The sequence below is a fragment of the Eublepharis macularius genome, chromosome 17 (genome assembly GCF_028583425.1).
Source record: "Eublepharis macularius isolate TG4126 chromosome 17, MPM_Emac_v1.0, whole genome shotgun sequence".
Lineage (NCBI taxonomy): Eukaryota > Metazoa > Chordata > Lepidosauria > Squamata > Eublepharidae > Eublepharis > Eublepharis macularius.
In genome coordinates this window covers 39,930,001-39,950,161 of record NC_072806.1, presented here as the reverse complement: position 1 = coordinate 39,950,161, position 20,161 = coordinate 39,930,001, and the positions used below count along the sequence as shown (strand labels likewise).

General features: G+C 45.2%; 1 protein-coding gene across 2 annotated transcripts in view; it reads right to left on the bottom strand.

Annotated features, from left to right (window-relative positions):
• Positions 1–3,702: 3,702 nt before the first annotated feature.
• Positions 3,703–20,161, bottom strand: part of PAFAH1B1 (platelet activating factor acetylhydrolase 1b regulatory subunit 1) — an 88,087-nt gene continuing 71,628 nt past the window's right edge. For both annotated transcript variants that reach the window (XM_055001250.1, XM_055001251.1), the window contains exons 5-11: positions 19,834–20,040; positions 17,589–17,757; positions 14,852–14,954; positions 13,514–13,742; positions 11,013–11,114; positions 9,441–9,597; positions 3,703–7,507 (exon numbers count right to left, since the gene is read on the bottom strand). In XM_055001250.1, coding sequence (XP_054857225.1) covers positions 7,434–7,507; positions 9,441–9,597; positions 11,013–11,114; positions 13,514–13,742; positions 14,852–14,954; positions 17,589–17,757; positions 19,834–20,040 — 1,041 coding nt within the window. In that variant the 3' untranslated portion in view covers positions 3,703–7,433. The remainder of the gene's footprint in view (positions 7,508–9,440; positions 9,598–11,012; positions 11,115–13,513; positions 13,743–14,851; positions 14,955–17,588; positions 17,758–19,833; positions 20,041–20,161) is intronic.

The window sequence follows — 20,161 nt, the reverse complement described above, 5'->3', positions numbered from 1 at the left end:
TGAGCTTAAACATGAAAAGCGCGACATTCAGAAATTAAGGGCAAAGGGGGAGAGCATGCTCAAGTCCCCCATGATTCTGGTGCTTAACCTGAAAGTCATCCTTTTTAAACAAAACGCATTCAATGGGAGATTTCAGTGAGAGTTTGCCTAGTTTAGCATTTAGCTGTACATTCAGCTGTTGACCAGGAACTAAACAGAGCTGCCATTTTTCTTAGCCACTGGACATGTTAAATTGCTTCATGTAAGCTGTCACTGTGCTTGTGTTCATTGTCTTATTTTTGTGGCCTTTTTCTGAATTGTGCCACAGGAGGAGGAGAATTCAATGCTTACTCAGTTTTGGTTCGTCATATCTATTAGATTTTTTAAAAAATTTATTAAAAACATTGCAACATTTCTACAAGTCTATGCAGAAACACATCCTGTGTCATGTAACGAAAGCTGACCAGTAACGGGTCCGTTTTTCAATGTGCCAAATTTGTTACATGTTGCTTGCTGACAGCTTCTGAGGCAGAGGGAACGCAGGGTCGGTAACAATTTTCCCTCCAAATGTCAATAACCAATACTCAGTCCACGATATCGGTGGGAAATGCTCTGACCTATCAGATGTGTTTGTTTGATGCAATGTTTATATGTAACAATGTTTGTGGGGGGGGATAAAAAAAATGAAGATGATGCACGTCTGTCGACAATTCCCCCAGAAAAAGCAATGAGGAATCGATTTTTATACTGGCAAATTCTGCACGATGGACTTTGAGCATGATGAAATGTCAATGCGAAACAAAAGCCTTAATGTGGAATCGGGGAGCCCACCGGTGGATTTGTATGACTCCACTGCAGCACGACTGCTCAGAAAGTCTGATCAAAATCGATCATGCGGAATCCCCCATGGTGTGTCAGATCATGGCTGGTGCTATATGACACAGGACAAGGTTAGGATGACCACCACTGAAATGAACTGCAGCTGGTGTTTTTGAGGCTGGGCGAGATTGTCAGTTGGGGATTCTTTCTCCCTGTCTCATGTAAGAAACAGATTTCGATTGTCAATGGGGCATTTTCTTCTCAAGGAAATTATGAATGAATTTGTGTAAAACCTGTGCACTTTGCAAGGCTGACCTTTGTGTGTGCTTTGAGGTGTGCACACACCAAGTTCTTAAGACTCGTGTCCTTCTGCAGTCCTTAACCTTCTCTCCCCTCTGAATTAAGCAAAAAAGGAGGAAGAAATATTTAACACACATAAAAGAGAAGGGAGCCACCTAGTCCAAACCTGCTGGTCAACGCAGAACATTTGCAGGGTCAGTATTAATTAGGCTAATAAGTTGTGATTGCCTACAGTTACTCATGTGGATTTTAAGATGTGAGCCAATTTTAAGTACCAGCAGTGCTTTCCTTCTCCAATCTGGTAACACTTGAGGATTTTAAAAAAGTAGAGACTGTTTCACTCGGGTATCTCCTCTTCTGAAAGCCAAAAAATGGTTCAGTGTAACTGGTTTCTCAACTGCTTAAAAAACAAAGGGAAGCGACTCATGTTGCAACGTTACAAGCAGCCGTGCTGGACCAGATTCAGTGCAGCACCATTTCCAAGTAAACTAGATGGCCGCCACCTGTCAGCGCAGAAAGAAAAATTTGAGGGGCCTCCTTTACTGCACGGAGGTTGAGGTGCGCTGCCTCTGAATACAAAGCCATCTTTATTTAGCCAGCCCTACTGTTGGTAGAACAGATTAAAAAAGCTACAAGGGCAGCATGTGGCTCAGTGGCGGCACAGCAGCTTCAGGTCCCGGTTCTCTCCAGCGGCAACAGCCGGGAAAGGCCCTTCTCAGTCCAAGGCTCAGGAAATCTGCTGCCAGGGAGACCATATTAAGCTAGAGGGAGCTGCAGCCTGACTTGGCATAAAGCAGCACCAGAGCGTCACGCGCAGGAGCCGCTTTTCCATAGCTCGGGTAAAGCACCTGCTTTCTGTGGAGTTCAAGCTCAATCGCTGCCAACCCCCGTTGAAAGAATCAGAGGGGCGGTGGGGGGGGGGCTTCTGTCTGGGATAGTGAGAGGATATGCCCCAATGAGTATAGCTAATCCTCAGCTCAGCATATCTGAGGATACTTAAATCTAGAGATGGAACCATGAACAGACAAAACATCCCAGGTTTGCCAAATGATCTGAATGAGCAATGAATGAACAATGCTATCGGGGGCCATTGCAAGGCAGCCACAACAGTGTGGCCAGCATTCCAGGCTTGGTTCGTCAGTAAAAGTCAGGGGAGGGGAGCAGGTCTGCTTTGGTCTCGCAGACCTAGCAGCAACCACTGGGTGACTAGGCGCCCCAATCCCCACTCTGCGAAAATTCACTGGGACATCTTGGGCCACAAACACATGCGAAGCCAAATGTATCCTGCAGGCCCGGTTGGATTGGCCATTAAGAGCACCAGGACTCCTTCTGCTGGACTGATGGCACCCCCCCTCCGCACACGCACACACACACACAAACTGGGCTGGGCCAGCCCTGAGCCCAGCCTGGTCCACCTGTGAGGGAGGCAGCACCCGGCCTGCACAGGTCCCACATGAGGCAAGGGAGGCAGCACCCAGCACAGCCAAGCCCCATATGAGGTAAGTCCACAGCCAGCCCATTGGTTAGTCGGGCTGCTTCTTTGTTCCTCCCACTTTAGGGGGCAGGCAGACTGCCTCATCCTCTCTCCCTTTTCCAGGGATTTCACTCCCAATCCACCCCTGCTCACAGGGTAGTTTTGAGGGTTAAATGGAGAATGATGCAAGCTGTTTTGGGTCTCCATTGTGGAGAAGGATGGGGTAGAGATGAAGTAAATAAAGCTGAAGATGGGAGGCAGGTAAAATGAGGGTGGATAGGTGGAAAAAGGGCAAGCAGCAGGGAAAGGTGGGATTGTGTGTGTTGCCAGATGGGAAATATGGTGCCCTTCACAAGTTCTCGCTGGTACAACTGGGCTATAGTAGGAAAGACAGGTTTAGCTGGTGCATGGACAGAAGGAGGCAGAAGGAGAGAGGCTTTGGGGTTTTCTAGGAAGAGAATAGAAAGAGTGGAGAGGGAAATGAGATACACTCCACACATCCTTGTGGATTCCCAGTTGTATTAAGCTCAACATATTAGCAGGGGGGAAAATAGGTCCCAGACCTCTTGGCCAACTACATAGTTTGTGTATGTATTTATGTTCCCTATAGGTTTTAGTCTCCTATCAGCTTGTGTTAGAGGTAGGTTTCAGGAACCTTTCTCCCCTTGCAGTAGAAAAGAGCAAGAGTCCAGTAGCACCTATAAGACTAATACAATCTGTGGTAAGGTAGGAGCTTTCATGAGTCACAGCTCACTTCTTCAGATATGTTAATTTTCTAGGTGCTGCTGGACTCTTGCTCTTTTCTACTGCTACAGACAGACTAACACGGCCACCCATCTTGATCTTTCTCCTTTTGGAAGACCACTGCTGCATACACATCATCAGCATATACAGGAGGCCCCAACCCATATTTAACCAGCATAGAGGAACTAGAATGATTTCATCTTTCACTAAAGCCCACTGCAAAAATGTATCCTTATCTGGTGTCATTACTGAAATATCACACATTCATACCTAGAAAACCAAAAAAGATTCTTGAGCTACTTCAAATGGCCTCAGCTGTGCAGTGAAAAATAAAATACGAAAATAGCTTTAGGATCTGTACTACACCCCAAGAAAGAGAAACACAATTAGTTTTATATGCATTTAATAGTTTACCAATTGGTACAATAAGATTTGTTTTAATATGCAGAAAACATGAATAAATTTTGTTTTACACAGTCTGAGAGCAACGAATCTTACTGTAAAACACAGAGCATATTATATACATTCCTTTACTGATTTTTTTTATTGTGTCAATATCTTCAGTTAACTCCTACAGTTTGGGGAAGCAAGGGTGGGGGAAAATCTTCTCCAATGGCAATCTCTACATCCTTCTTATGGGGGAAAAAAGAAACGATGCTTGTGTTCATGTCAGTGTCAGGATCACCCTCTAAAACAAAGTGGAAGATTTTGCTAACTCTTTTGAGAACGAACTTTGGAAAGCTGGAAGAGATAACGCTTAGGATGAGAAAAAGCAGTTACTATATGGGGACACAGTGGAAAGAGAATAAAAAGGCCAGTTAACATCCATCTGGGATTCGCCAACCCGGCTCAATCATTTACCCACCCCTCCCCTCCCCCATTCTGCCCAAGCCAGTTTTCCCTATTTTATACACATCATTCTGCAACTAAGACAAGTTCCGCATTAGACGGTCCACTGGGTATTCTTTCAATATTAGCTAAATTGAGAATATGGAATTAAGAGTACTTTTATTTTTTCCTTCATTCAAATTCCACAAATTTTCCATTCCAAAAAAAAAAAAAAGTCTCGGGATTATCAAGCCACTACTAGCCATGAAACCAAGACCAAAACTTTCCTTTTAAATGAGTTTGGAGACAGAGATTGGGGTGGAGTGGGAAGAGAAGAAACTGAGTGAGGAGGGTGGAGAGAGGAAGCTCTCTTGAGAATGATGGAAGAGGCAAGTCACACAGAAACTGAAGTGGTCGACAGGAGAAGCGGCGAGGGCGGGGGAGGGCTTGGTGAGGCGATAGCCAAAGCTTTCAAAATGCTACGGTGCTCTTTGACAACTTGCTAGCAACTATGTTTTTAATTATTAGTGCCCTGGGCACATCATTGGTCACACCACACACAAAAGCAGGACGGCTTTTATATATAATTTTTTTTCTTGCTTAACAACAAAAAAATTGTAAAGTGCAAGATGTGCTGAGACATCAGTTTTCAGATTGTGTCCAAACCACAAAGAACTTTGCACTTTCCAAAAAACCAAGCGCGAAAGAACGAATGAATGAATGCATCTAGGACTTCTCCTGGGCAAGTGTCAATCCATGCAGTACTGGAATGTGCGTGGGAGTGGGAGTCTGTCTGCAACTTCTCTTCAAGAGAATGGACACAAGGACTGGTTTGTTCACGGATCTGGTGCTTATACACCTGGCCCTTTGGGGATTTTAAAAAATGCCTTTTTCGTGTAACAAAAAAGTGTTCCCAGACGTGAACCACTGGAGACCTTCCAATAACAATTTCTTCTTTGAACCAAACCAAGTAAGCATTTGGACGTGATACAAAAAAGGCACAGGACTGGACAGCCAGAGAAAAGGTTTTTTAAAAAAACACAAGAGCAAAAGACTTTAAGAGATGACTCCACAGCATACATCACCGCCTCCAACCAAATTAGCTTCTTTCCTTCATTTTAAAAACTAGGGCTGCACCTGCTGACCCTGTTCAGGACCATTTGCTGCTTCTTGTAGGACGACTGCATAATTTGCAAGTTATCCAAATCAGCCGTACGAAATACCATAGTAAGTTCCGGAAAAGAATTCTGAACTTCCTAAAAAAATAAAAATCACTGCTTGAGGTGTGAAGGAAGAAACACAACAGATAACTTCAACGTTAAATATTGTACTTTGCTTCTCTGTTTGTGGAAATAAGCAGAGTTTATATGAACCCTTAATGAATAACTAGAATTTGTACATCTTGCCAGGAAGCATTTAATTACTACCAACAGACATTGTTAACCCTGTGCCCACTACAAATTCAGGAATTCTTTAGGGGAAAAGGCAAATTAGCCATTTCCAGCCAAACAGCTTAAAAACAAGAACAAAACCTCAAATGCGTAGGAGTCGCTTGTCGAATACTGTGGCTGGCCAGAGCCACTCGATTGCTAAGAAGCCCGGCTGTCTGCTACCCGACACTCTGTCCCCTTCCAAGGCACTAACAGCCTTTGACAACCTAAACCCTCATACAACACAAGACATCAGATCACAAAATCTTGTAGATGAATTGCCATCTCTCTTGACGTGCATTCAGATCCTCCCAAATTCAAGTACTCCTTTTCTATTACATGCTTCTTTTAAAAAGGGGCCACGTTAAAAAGCCCCTTAACTAAACAGAGCAAATGAAATAAATACCTCCGTGTGTTAAAATGCCAGGCTGGCAGTTCGTTGCATACCTCCGTAGAGTTAATTAAGGATCAGGAATTCTTCATTACTTGCAATGCAATTTGACTCAAAATGCCCATTAATATATTTGTACATTTTCTGGTCTTTGGGAAGATGGATTTTTTAAAAGAGGGCTCTTCTAATTGGAAAAGTATTTTTGCACTGAAATGGACTTGCTGTGGTTTTTTAAAACAAGGTTGAGCTTTTGAAAATAAGCAGGCAGGTTTAACAAACTGAACATCAGGCAACCTAAAAACATGCATGATGTGCAGAGATCTGTGCTTTCATAGACCATGTTCCACTTCGTCTTTTCAGTAGCGCTTTCCTGAGAAGGATCGGGATACTGTGTGCTCTGTTGTTCTCCTGAAGACCCAATGGGTCAAAGGGCTGCTGCTGAGGTCTTCTCTCTATCCCCTGGCTCCCAGTCCTGACTTCAAAAAATCTAACTGTAGAGAACGGGAATCACCGGGATGTTTCCCAGCTTACCACATTTGTGCTGACTGGAGGACAGGGGAAGCAACTTTTGATATCACTGGCATGACAAAACTAACTTTAAAAAAAAACCCAAAGCCAAAGCCAAAAGGCCAGCCGTACCTTCAACCAGGAGCTTTAAGTCTAACTGCTCAGGTTAACAGCTGAGTTCAAGAACAACGGACAGCCTCCCTAAAGCACCTTTTGTTTGGAAAGAGTTAAGTGCCAAGTTTCAGAATGCAACAGAACTCCAAAGACCAAGTTTTAAAAACAAGTTCTATATCACATAATATAGAGGTCCCTTCCTATTTTGCAGCTTGTCAGTATATGTGAAAACTAACCATTTTTTAAAAACCTGATAGGAAGCCAAAATAAAAAAATACATCCTATTGATTTGGCAGATACGACAAAAATAACCCAAGTTTAGTGTTGATTAATTATGTAAGATTCTACATTGCAGCCTTGTTTAATCTAGTACCCTTAGAGATTTCTTAAACACACTTAAGTGATGTATGTGAGTGAGTGAGAGAGAGAGAGAGAGAGGTGTTTCTGTAAGAGCCCTCCCAAAAAATCTCATATGAGAGACCATTTATAAGCATCACCCAAAAAGAAGAAAAATGGGTGTCAAGATGATTTTGCTCTCACCTCTTTTAAGTGCCCCTAATTCAACCAACCAGCTTCTGCCTTCTCAGGTCTGATGTGACCAATGCCAGCCCATATTCTTAAAACCTATGGTACTTCTAGACAACGTATGTAAATTTACAGTATACAATTTGGATTCACCATGCATGAATACTTTGTGTGTAACATTTAATAAGCTCAATCTACATCCAGAATAATTTACATGAAAGGACAATATTTATTTTAAACAGAGCTCAATGGGTGACCACGGTATCCGAGTGCATCCAGAAAGGGAGGGAAGGAGAGGGGCGGGGTCAGGTGTGGATTCAAATCAACGGCACTCCCACACTTTAACTGTTTGATCTACGCTGCCAGTGACCACATAGGGCGCTGTCTTGTGGAAATCTGAGAGAAAAAGAGGGGAGGGGAAAGACATACATACAACTCTTGAGTACAGCAATTCAGAGTACTCTTTAAAAAACAACAACAATACAACCCCACCTAACAGAGAAAGGAGATGAAATGTTCTATGGAATTATGCCCCCACCCCTCTCAAAGTCATCTTAAATACTATCCAAATCAGAAATAATGAAAGCTGAAGGGTCAGGATGGCCAACAATTTTAAAAAAATCAAAACAAACCAGAAACACAGTTGTTGAAAAAGAAACACAGCGACTAGAATAACCAATCCCTGATTGTTCTTGCCATACGTACTAAATAGCACTCCTTTTCTCCTCCTCCTCCCCATACTATGTCCCCCCTCTTTACTGCCTCTAACCTCCAACCTTACATCCCCCACCAATGTTCTTTAAGAAAAAAAATATTAGGGTAGATCCTTCACTCCAGTGAACAAAGTTCAATTATACTCTCTATTAAAATATTATCCCACCTTTTCTTTTGGCTCAGGTTTATTTTTTGAAACATTTTAACCCCACCTTTCATTGAGGTTCAAGGTGGCTAACAATAGTAGATTTTTTAAAATTACAATTAAAACCAAAATAAAACAACAGACACACCCCTTGCTTAAAAGATGGCTTTCGAAGATCTGAAGCCGCCTTCCAATCTAAGGAGCCCTCCTCCAGTGTCAGGGGCTCCACTATGGGAGGAGGAGCCCCTTAAGATGGAGGAAAGCCCCTTAGAGGATTGGCTGGATCTACCCCATTGTCTGGCAAAAAAAAAAATTCAAGGTAGCCGTAGAGATCACAATATGGGTTCTCCCCAGCTCTACAAACCATCTTGTGAATCCAAGGATGGGAAGTTAACCACGCTGAATAGAACTCAACACCACGAACAGGAAACACAATCATTCATCTCCTTATTTACTTTGGACAGGCTACCAATACTGTTTCCCTACCACTTTTTAACTCTTGATTCTCACTAGGTCTCATGCAATTAAAAAAGCCCCTGTGTTTAGCTAGATCTTCAGGGCTTCCTTGTGTTATTTGACTGAGGGACTGCAGCTTAATAGTACAGCCTGTGTTTTGCATGTGGAAAGTCTCCAGTTCAATCGCTTGCAGTCTCAAGGTTAAAGGTCAAGGGATCAGCCTTAGCAAAGCCTCTACTCTGTCCAAAATCTTGGACAACAGCTGCCAGAGCAGACTATACTGAGACAAACGGACCTTGGGCACATCCCACTCAACTCCCAATATTCCCAGAATTCATAGGGTCGCCGTAAGTCAGAAGTGACTTGATAGCACATAACACACGCATGTACAATTTATTAGGTCACCTAGACATGTCAGACTGTAGAACATAAGAGCTCTGCTGGGTCAGACCAGTGAAGGTCTGTTTCACATAGTTGCCCTGAAGGCCACCAAACAAGATGTAGAGGCAAAGGTCTTCTCTGGGGTGGCCTCCTAGCACTGGGTTTCAGAGGTCTGTTGACTCTGGATATGGAGGTTCCCTTTAGTCATCATGACTAGAAGCCATTGATGGGACTACCCCATACATCTGTCTAACCCCCTTTTAAAGGCATCTCTACTCATGGCCACCAGTACATTCACTGGCAGTGACCTCCACAATGAAATTACTTGTTCAGTACAGAAGTATTTCCTTTCACTTGTCCAGTTCCTACTGCCCATTTTCATTGGGTGCCCCCAGGTTCTACTATTATGAAAGAAAAAGTTGTCACTAGTCACTTTCTCCACCTCATACATGATTTTATAAACCTTTCATGTCCTTCACTGAGCTGTCTTTTCTTCTCATGGGAAAGGTGTTCCAACCAACTTTATCATCTTGCTTGCCCTCTTCTGCACTTTTGCTTGGATTCAAGATCAACCATGGAAATCCTGCTTTGGATCCCACAATGTCCCAAATGCACTCAGTCATAGATACATACCCAACGAGGTAACAAAGTGTTCGTGCGCATTGAGAGTTTTCATGCATCTTTTGTTCTTGTAGTCCCAGATACGCAAGGTCTTGTCATCAGCACAGCTCAAAATAAATTTCCCCCCAGAATGAAACAAGACGCCACGGACCCAGTTGTCATGGCCCACCTTTGAAAGAGAAGCACCAGGTCACAAGTGAGCCTGCACAAAACTAAAGCAAGCCAACATCCAAATGCCTTTGCCCTCGTTCCTGGCTCCAAACCCATTACGATTATTCAGAAATACGTAGTACCCTGCCTGCCTCTGTCACAAGAACCAGGAATGGGAAAGAAACCTCAACCTGGCATGGCTTGAACTCAGGGAGGGACTTTCTTCTAACTTTAGTCTGACCTGCAAATCAAGCTGAATCTTGCGCTTGTACAGTGGAAGCTAGGCCTCTGAACATATGACTGTCCACAATGAAGGAAGGAAGTCGCAGGTGCCTTCCAAGCAGGGCCGGCTCCAGCATTGCTGGCACCTGAGGTCGCTCTGTGTGTACGCGCAAGTGCGTGTGCACGCCAGGCTGCGTGATGACTGGCCCACAGAGCAACTGAACGGGAGGCTGCCCGCTCAGCTGCCCCCGCCAGCACACACTCTTGGCTACCGGTGGCAGCAACAGCTCCATGGAGCGCGCCCCTGCCCCCGGGCCGGCACCCCCTCCGGCCCCTTAGCACCCTGAGGCGGCGGCCTCACTGGCCTCAATGGGCAGGCCGGCCCTGCTTCCAAGCCAAGCCCGAGCCAGGTCGTCCATCTGATGCACCCTGCCTTCTTGTGGAGTAAAAGGACATGACCAGTGCCAGGAACTGACATGCATGGACACACCAGGCACTAGGAAGGGCCAATACCAACCCAACTTACTGACCCCCACCCAACACGGGGGAAGAAAAGGCTTGAGGATGGTTATGTGCCACCCAGAAATGGGATATTAAGGCCCAAGTGACATCTGGGGTGATCTCTCATTCCTTGCTGGGAGGGGATATTAGAAGGAGCTGCATATACCATTCCATCTTTCAAGGCACAGCTCTACAAGAACTAAAAGCACTCCCCCCCAACCAGTTAGTAGGAACTCCATGTAATTGTGAACATGTCTGTGAATACTCTGGAGCCTCAGGGAAGCACAGCACGTTCCAGGGAGCGATCCCACCAAAAGAGCCAAAAACTTCCCCCCTCTCCTTTTCCTGCTTATGGTGAGAGATCTTGACTCGTTCCCCCCAGACGTGCTATTTACATATGTTCCTCCAACAATATATAAATGCATTTAAATTTGCATGCAAGAGCATCATAGCTAAGTTCACTTTGTCTGGGGCTTCCTGAAACCTGGAGCCAGCCCTCTGGCTGGCAGTATGCTGTGAACGATTTATTAAATAAATAAAATAAATAAATAAAATAAATAAAATGTAGTTCTACTGATTCCATTTAGGCGGGGGTAACAGTTTGAGATCATCCAGTCAAGATGTTCCAATCTATTTCCAGATAAAAATGCTGACCAGGCTCGCAGTGTTGAAGGAGGCAGCCTGGTCAGAGGCGGCAAACACAGAACTTACAAGTGTCATAAGGCACATGCCAGTGCTGATGTCCCACATCTTAATGGTCTTGTCTCTAGATCCAGACAGCAGGAAAGGCCCAGGCTTACCACTCTTCTTTGTCTAGAAAGGAGACAGAAGTTGTAAGTAATTAGTTTACATGTAAGCAGCACATGCCCACCTCTCGAGCAAAGGCTGCAGCGTGCTGTCGCTGCGTTCATTCATGCACAAACAGCAGTGCAGTCACCCATGCATGAGGGCTTCCTCAGCCGCTGCCAATGCGTGTAAGAGAAAAATGGCTCAAAAGCCTGACCAAAAGTCTTGTTCAAAAGGCACCCTCCATTCAGTGACGCTTAAACTGTTGGGGAGCTTTTCCTAGTGGGCCAACGTGGCTGCCTGCACTTGCCTCCTTCGGAGAATATCAACCAGGAGAATAAACCTGGAGTTGGGCCTTCAGTCATCTGATGGGAAGACTTGGTCAATGGAGGAACATGCTCAACAACAGCTGATCCGGTTTCTACAGGCCCGTCACCTAGTATCACACACACACACACACACACACACACACACACACACACACACACACACACGTCAGGCTCCCACCCTGTTCTTTTTTTCTGCCTTATCAAAGAACAGCCATTGCTGCTTAACCCCCAATGCCTTGGGTTGCCTGCCAAAACTTTTCACAAACAGCACCCTCTAAGCTCCTCTGCCCCATATGAAGGCTACATTATAACTGTATACACAGGCTCAGCAACAACTCCGCTCCTCTTCAGGATGGACAAGCAGGAACCCTGAGATGGGAGGGCTGATCAGATCAAAAGCGTTCTTCTTACTCTGTGATAGTCCAGGGTGGATAAAATAAAGGGGAGGTTTATTTAGACTCCACAGCATCCAGCAGAGCTACTGCTCCACATTTGGGTTCTATAACTTCAGAACGGAAGCCATTTCCTATTTCCAGAAAAAGAAGCCTGATCCACTTACGTTTACTCCCTTTGTATCCCCCTCCCCAAGGCTGGCCTGTTTCACTTCTGAGACTTATAACAACAATTCGAAACATCCCCCCGCCCCCAAATCACATCTAGGGTTAAGGATTAGATCCCCAAGTGCTCAAGAAAAGCCTGGGCATTTGTTTGACATGCTGGAGAAGAGAGCTCAGGGCGTCACAGGATCTGCCCCTGTTAGAATCTCAAGACTAGAACCAAACAAACAAACAAAAGGGTCTGCTGTTTGCAGCTGGTCATCAAAGTACATCCTTCTTCTAAGAGCACAGTAAGCTCAATCAGAGAACCCTGTAGTAGGAAAAAAGGGAGGACAAAGCATCCACCACAGAACACGACTGGACACACCCGATGGGCTTCCTTTGAGCACTTTTCAACATCAAGTCAAACGAGGGCAAGAGGGAACTGCGGCCACCAAACAGCCAGCTCACAAAAAGCAGCCCTGAGTGCTCCTCTGGAAGTCTATTTTTAAGAGTGGGAAAGAGGAGCAAATTCAAAACGGGTGAATTTTGTCCAGTTCAGGGCTCACTCTTAGCACACCCATCCCTTCCCATTGCTGTTTCAAAAGGGAGGGGGCTTCATTGCAAGCTGGCCTTCCAAGAAAGAACAGCTGTGTGCACTCTGGAGCCTCACATTCTCACGGCTGACTCTTCCATCCACACCAGCCTGCTTCTCAATCAACTGTGGGTATGTTCTAGATATCTGGTACCCAGTTCTGGAGGGATGCAGCCAGAACACCTCCCCCCAAGCAACCAGCAGCAAGCCATGCGGCTGCACCTCCCACATGCTTTCCTCCTACGCCAACGTCCTGCCCCCCGACATCCCTCCCTTCCAGCCTCTCCAGAGAACTCACGGAGCCACTTTCTCCTTCTAGAGTACCATTACGAGAACTTGAGCTCTAACACGGTTACAGAGACTAAGGGAGGAGAGGAGAATGACGAAAGCCACTCTAGGTCTCCACTGGGGAGCAAGGTGGGGTATAAATGAAGTAAATAAACACACAGAATAGACATGGATGCATTCAGCAACTAATACTAATAAATGTAGATTGTGCTTTCATGGGTCCAAGCCCTTACATACAACAGCCCTGTAAAACAGGCTAGTAGTATTGTTATATTGCAGGCAGGGGGGTGAAACCATGCAAGTGGCATGCCTAAGGCCACCTAAGTCAGTTTGTGGCAGAGATGAGATCTGAATGGGAAAACATCCAGGATCACAACTCATTCTTTTAGCAGGAAAGGTAACTATAGGGAGAGAAAAGTGGGACAAGAAATACGCTAAATAAAATATACTAAAACAAAGAAATTCTAGCCATTATGTGGCATCAGATCTCTGGCTGAAGAGGGCGGAGGCACACTGCTGGAGGTAAGGCAGCTGTGGATGGAAACAGCCTAGGGGGGAAATTTTTGACAACCACGACATCAATCAACATGCCCAAACAGTGCCTCCCAGCAAAGAAAGTAAAAACAGAAGAATACTGTTGGGGGAAGAGAATGAAGAAGAGTGCAGATAACCCCTTACCTCAGATCCTGTAGCTTCCGATATGGTAGAATAGGAGCTCTCAGGAGCCCAAGAAATGCATTCTACCACGTGCTCATGTTCTCTGAGTTCAGCTTTGCATTCCTTTGTCGCTACCACCCAAACACGCACTGTCTGGTCATTAGAACAGCTGGCAATCAGCGTGCCGTCCTGGTTAGGTCGCACCATACGGACCCATTCTCTGTGCCCCGTGAAAGTCTTCACACAGTAACTGTTTTACAAGAAAGGGGTGTGTGAGAGAAGGACACTGTTGTGAGGCCACTACTATACAAGCCATAGATGGATTAAGGTGGCATTAGCAACATTAAGCTAAAGAAGTTCTCAATGTACTCGGGAACAGGAAAGTCAAGCATCTGATCAACAGTGACCAGAAGCTAAATATGAACCAAGGGATTGAGAAGAACCTGGAGGACACCTGAAGTCGGCCTGCAAAGATTAGGGCTGTTTTCCCAGGACGACAAGTTTTCATTTAGAAAGGCAATACAAACATATCAATGGTGAGGTTGGGAAGAACTTCTGAGACCATTTTCCTCAAGTAAGCAAGCAAGCATTCTCCTGATAACTTCTCAAACGCCCAAGGCACGGATGTAGCACACAAGCTGAAGTATGGGAACTGTCCACAGACAATGAGGGCAACTGCCTCCTCCCAACAACAGGTGTTTTCAATGGCTTATAAGCCGCCACAGCTAAGAATGGAGCCTGGACCAGACTCACCTTGAACATGATCCAGTAGGTGGATGCTTAAGAAGTACCCTGCTGGAAGACAAAACCAACCATGCAGGAATGGCAAAATTCAAGTCCAGTAACACCTTAAAGACCAACAAGATTGTGAAGGGAGCTTTGACTCTCAAAAGCTTATACCCTGAAAATCTCGTTCATCTTTAAAGTGTACTGGACTTGAATCTTGCTGTTCTACTGAAGACTAACACAGCTAGCCACCTGAAACCATGCAAGAATACACAGCCAATTCTTGGCCCTGTTATAGACTCCAAGCATGACAGGAACCAGAGGGATCTGACAGATGCCTGGGGACAGGGGGAGAGAAGAACAACCCAGTGACTCTGCTTTAGGGTGGTTTTCAAGTAAGCACCAGATTGTGCTTACCCAACATCAACTCTGCATAAAGTCAACAAGCAACAGAAAAGGGAAATCTGACTCTGTATTCAACTCCTTTAGAGTCTAAATTACTCATGGTGTCAAACAGAAATAGTTCCTGACCTGAACAGCCCACCATGTTTCCATGTCATTTATGCCAGTATGAAATTCCCCCCCAAGATTCTTTAAAACAAGATCTCCTTTGTGTGACCGCATTAAACTTACCCTGTTTGAACCTCCCACATTTTGATTGTTTTATCCCTCGAGGCAGAGACTATATGATCCCCATTGGGCATGATGGCTACGGATGAAACATTATGATCGTGACCTACAAGAGGGGAAAAACAAGCTCCCTGTAAGTGCTGCCGTGAGCGTGCCACATTACGACCAACGTGAGTCTGTGTCATTTGCAAGGCAGCAGTTCATACGGTCCTGAAGGTTAACCCTTAGCGTGCAAGCAAGAGGCCCAACTGAGAGAGTGCAGATTTTAACATTTACTTTTTAGTCCTTGAGTAGAACCACCCTCCAAGTGAGCCATGGAAATCAAGGACTTTGTCCTGAAGCTGTAAATGCAGAAAATTGCTAGCAGAAGAAATGACACAATCACTAGCACAAATTTGCTAGTAAAAGTGAGAGTTCTCTTAAGACCACGAAAGAGTCTTATGCTGGGGATCATGGGACCTGCACATATAAAACCCAAGTGGGACAGGGGCTGCGGAATGGAGAGACATTGGGTGAGATTATGCAAAAAGGCTGGCTGGACCCAACGCAGAGAGTTTAAACCACTTCAGGGCAAAGAAGTGCAATTCAGGTTTGGTATTCCTTTAAAAATATCTAATTTTACTTGATTCAGTAAAATTCAGCATTACTGAACTCAAAAGGAAATACCTAATCAGATTCAGTATTCCCGAATTTAAGATTACTTCAGGTTAATGTGGTCAACTTCGGTAATCGCGGTTGGATTGTTCCTCTGCTAAGGAACAGAAGAGCAACACTGTTTCCCACCTTTTTTCACAGGTGGGAGAGGGAGAAGGGAGGGGGGGGGAGTGAGGCAGAAGCAGAAGGGAGGGGGAAGGAGGGGGAAGTGAGTGGTCAATCCTTCCAGGTGCTCTCCTTCTCTGAACAATGGGATTCTCTAGAAGGAGGGTGCCTTTTTTAAACTCTGAAAGGCTTTAAATACGAAGGCTTGAATAGGAAGAGCAGCCTCCATTTTGTGTGGTGTGCATACTCTGGCTTCCTGCAGAGATCCAAGACCCTGCCTGCTATTAGCTGCGAACTCTCCCTCTGTAGTCTGGCCTGGGGCTGGCTTGGTTTGGACTCGACATGGACTGCAACTGGATCCTGCTGCCCAGTGAATTCCTCCTGCTGCCTGTTCGGACCTGCTGCTGCACCTGGAGGACTTCTGCTGCCTGGTTTGAGTCGTAGACTCACTGGGTATTTTCTGTCTTTGGAGGGAGGGGGTTGGCCTGATCTCTGGGAGGAACAGGAAAAGGTTTGTTAGACTGTATGGCCTATGGGCTGTTAAGATGAATAAAGTGAAACTGAAGGTTTCTTTACTTTGCATTTTTAAAACTGCTTTTTTGCTGGGTGGAGGGTGTCTTTGATTTGAAGTTGGTTATATTTAGTGTTCTAACTAAGGTACAATTCGATCTTATTTGCTCTCTAAATTCCACTGCCGTGCCCACTCTTTCTGCTGATAGGTACCCTGCCTCACCAGGAAGCCAAAGACTAGGCTTCGGGTGCATGTCCCTGATAAGGCTTGCACCCCTCCGATCACCTCCTGAAGACTGGATTCTGCAGCAAGATCCTCCCTACCAGAGGCAGCAGGTGCTCCTGCAGCCTCTGCAAATGACCACGCTACTTTGGGAGGCCTTTGAAGCCTAGGAGGACAGCAAAAGAAACATGGCCGAAGGGGGGTTTCATTCATTCATTCATTCATTCATTGCTGGCAGTAAGAGAGGGGAGACTGGCAGCGGCACCTGCCTTAAGGAGAGCGTAGCACATGAAGGATAAGGAGAAAGGGAACACATTTAACATTTGTAAAAATAAACCCACACTCTTTTAATCTAGGCTACCCGTCGTTTTCAGTCATGTATTTTTCTCCACCTTAAATGCCATGTTCCTGCAATTGTTACTAACAGCCAATGGTGGTTCATAGCCACAGCTATAGCTCTGAATCCAAGCCACTGTGCTTTATGGACTATTTTACTGTGAATAAATTTTGGTCTGAGGTGGCAAAGTTTCACTTAAAGAAACTATGGAGCAACAAATTATGTCCTCCTTAGAGAATATCCAGGGTTCTCATATAGCCAGCAACAAAATGAGGCAAAAATATTTGATGCTTCCCAGGGACAGCTCACTATTGACAGTTGACACCCCTATATGTAGAGTGAGATGGCCTGCGTCACCTCATTTCCCAGGAAGTTAAGGAAATGGTAGGGATTCGTCTCACAGCCCCCATTTATGGGATACAGTCCTGGTAACACCTCAAAACTAAAGGAGAGCAAAGCAGAAATCCCAAATGGCTTGCACAGCAAGACCTGGAATTACACCCAAGGTCCTAATAATGGTTAGCAGGAATCTTTGGCCTAACTAACACAAACTGCAGATGACTTGTTAAATTTGTGTCTGGATTGTGTTGCTCAGGGCTCATGTAGTTTCATGCCCCCTCCATACAAAAACAATTACCGGTAAACAGAAAGCTTTCAATGTTCAGAAAACAGGTTCTATTACCGGCCTTTCTGAAACCCTGATTTTATAGGTGCAGAGAATTTTTGTATGGAGGAGCAAAGATGCGAGCCTCAGCTGTCGCTCAGACATAGAACTTTGATATCACGGTTTTTTGAAGGTTACAATTCAGCTCATCCTAGTTTTACACAAACACCCCAATGGGCCCAGTGGGATTGCTGAGACAATTTTTTAAAAATCTTGGATTGCTGTCTCAGTCTCCTACACGTCTTACCATGCATGGTTCTGATACACTCAAATCCCTGGAAATCCCATAGCTTAATGGTCATATCTGCAGAGCAGGAGGCCAATAGTTTGCCACTGTGGTCGAAAGAAATATCCTGCACAGAGTCTGTGTGGCCCTTCAGGGTTCGTTCAAAATCACCCGTCTCATAATCCCATACCTAAGTAGAGTGGAACAAGAAGGAAAATGTAAGTATCAGCCTTGCCTCCATTTTCTTCCTCCAGCCACTCAATTTGCATGTGGCAAGGCCATCTGGCACCTTGTTCAATATTAATTGAAAAGAAGACTGTACCTCAATAGTGGAAAAGAAACAGCAGGGAGGTATATTTTACCGAGCTTAATTATTTTCACATTAACTAGGCTTAGGAAGTGTGACCCGCCTCCCCCCGCCCCTTCATCACTGTATGCAACCGACACTGCTAGCCACTTTCTGTGGGAGTATTCTGGCATTTACCTTTTGCTTGCAGATATGGGAAGATTCTGGCCATTCCAAAAAAAACCCCAGAATCAATCCTAAAGATGCCCCTCAGATGTCAGGAAGAGCAATATTCAGATACATCATGGAACAAAAAGCAGTCTTAAAGTTGTACAGCACATGCAATAAACTCCCAAGCACCTGCACTGGGCATGGCCATGCAGACTCAACTACAGGCCTCAGATTAGAGCCACGGGGACCTAGATCTTTTGGCAGCTAGGTGGCTTCCAGATCATGAACAGAACTGGGCCAGGGTGAAGGGCTGTGGATCAGCAGCAGAGCACAGACTCCACAGGGCTTAATCCCAGGCACCTGCGATTAAAAGGATCTTGGGTAGCCAATGCTGGGAAAGACTTTTCTCCACCCAAGAACCTAGAAAGCTGCTTTCAGCCAAAACAGACAACACTGTGCTGAACAGATCGACAGTTTGGCTCAGCATAAAGACAGCTTCACACAGGAGAGCACCTGCTTTGCATGCACAAATTTAATCCTGGGCATCTTCAAGAAAATGGCTAGCCTCTGCTAGTGAGAAGAGATTGTGCTTGGCTAGATGGACTAATACTCTGGCTCATTATAAAAGAGTCTTCACATACTCTGTCTGTCCCTGTTACACTTGGAGAGGGGGATACAGCTCGGTGGCAGAGCCCATATGCTCTGCATGCAGAAAGTCCCAGTTTCAATCCCTGGTACCTTCTTCAGTGAACGGGGTTCATGTAGCAGATACTGGAACAGACCATTCTCTGACTATAGAAGAGAGCGTCATATGACTATGCAGTTACATTTTTAGAATTCCCTGACAACAGAAAGATAGCATACTAAAGAGAAAGCAAGGAAAGAACTCTGTGCACAGGGAGTTCCTTTTGTATTGAGCCCTAACCCAGCCCAGAAGTTTGGGGTGGTATAGCCCCAACTCAGGTTGACCACCTCAGTGAGGTCTGGACTCAAACAAGCTCCCAACATGAGTCCCATAAGCTGGAAGTTGTAGCCATGGAAAGCCTCATCCTGTTCTGTTCTTCCCACTCTGCATAGATGGGGTGGGTGGAGAACACAGGAGGAAGCACACCTGAAAGGACCTTGATTTATGGTTACAGCAGCTGGCACAGTTACAGTTTACCTTGTGGTGTGCCTAGCAGTGCACCAACAAACGGAAACTTCAAGATACATGGCACTTTGAGACACAGGGCAACTAACTCCCATTTAGAAATTTGAGTGCCACACAGTAAACATGGTGAAGCTTCCAAGCATATACAACAGCAGCTTGTGAATATGCCTGATAATTTACAGAGTACAACACAAGTCCCAAAATTTGCCATAAAGCGGGCAAAACAAAGGACAAGGAGAAGAACAAGAAAAGAATAAAATAAGTATTAATTTCAGACACATGTGACCAGTACCCGGGGCCGGGGGGGGGGGGGAGTGCGCTAAGAAGTTCTGCCAGAGCTTAACTTTGAGAGAGAGCTGAAGAAAGTGAGAGCGTCTGGGGAGGCAATTCCAGACACACATGGTAGCAAGAGTAGAGCTGTCTGAGGAACATGGGAAATCAGATCCCTCACAAATGCTAATTTGATCAGAACATCCAGAGAAGTGTATGCTGGGAACCAAGTACGGATCTCAATCATGCTGCTCACAGGCAAATTATCTTGACATGGAGGCAGCTTGTTGGGATGCAGCTGTTTGTTTCTTCCTTCCAGCCCATACTGTCTACTGCAACAAGGATCAATAGCCCAGGAGATGCAGTCCTCACTATGTCCAGGGGCTCACCTTTATTGTAGCATCCTCTGAAGCAGAGACCATGACACTGAAAACTGGATGGAAAATTACTCTCGTGACAGGACTCCTATGTCCACTCAATGCATACTTTTCTGGAGGACGAGGGATCCATTCTTTAGGGTCTCGTTTCTGGCCAAGCGGCCCACCCGATGTGAATTCTTCCTTAGCTTCATTTAGTTTGGATTCTAATTCCATAACCTAAAAGGGTTGCGGGGCGCACAGGAAGAGACGAGGAGAGAACAGACAAGCAAGGTGTAGCGTAGCAACCACAACATCTTGAAGGATGGAAGTACTTTTAGTCATTATCAAGCCTCAATAC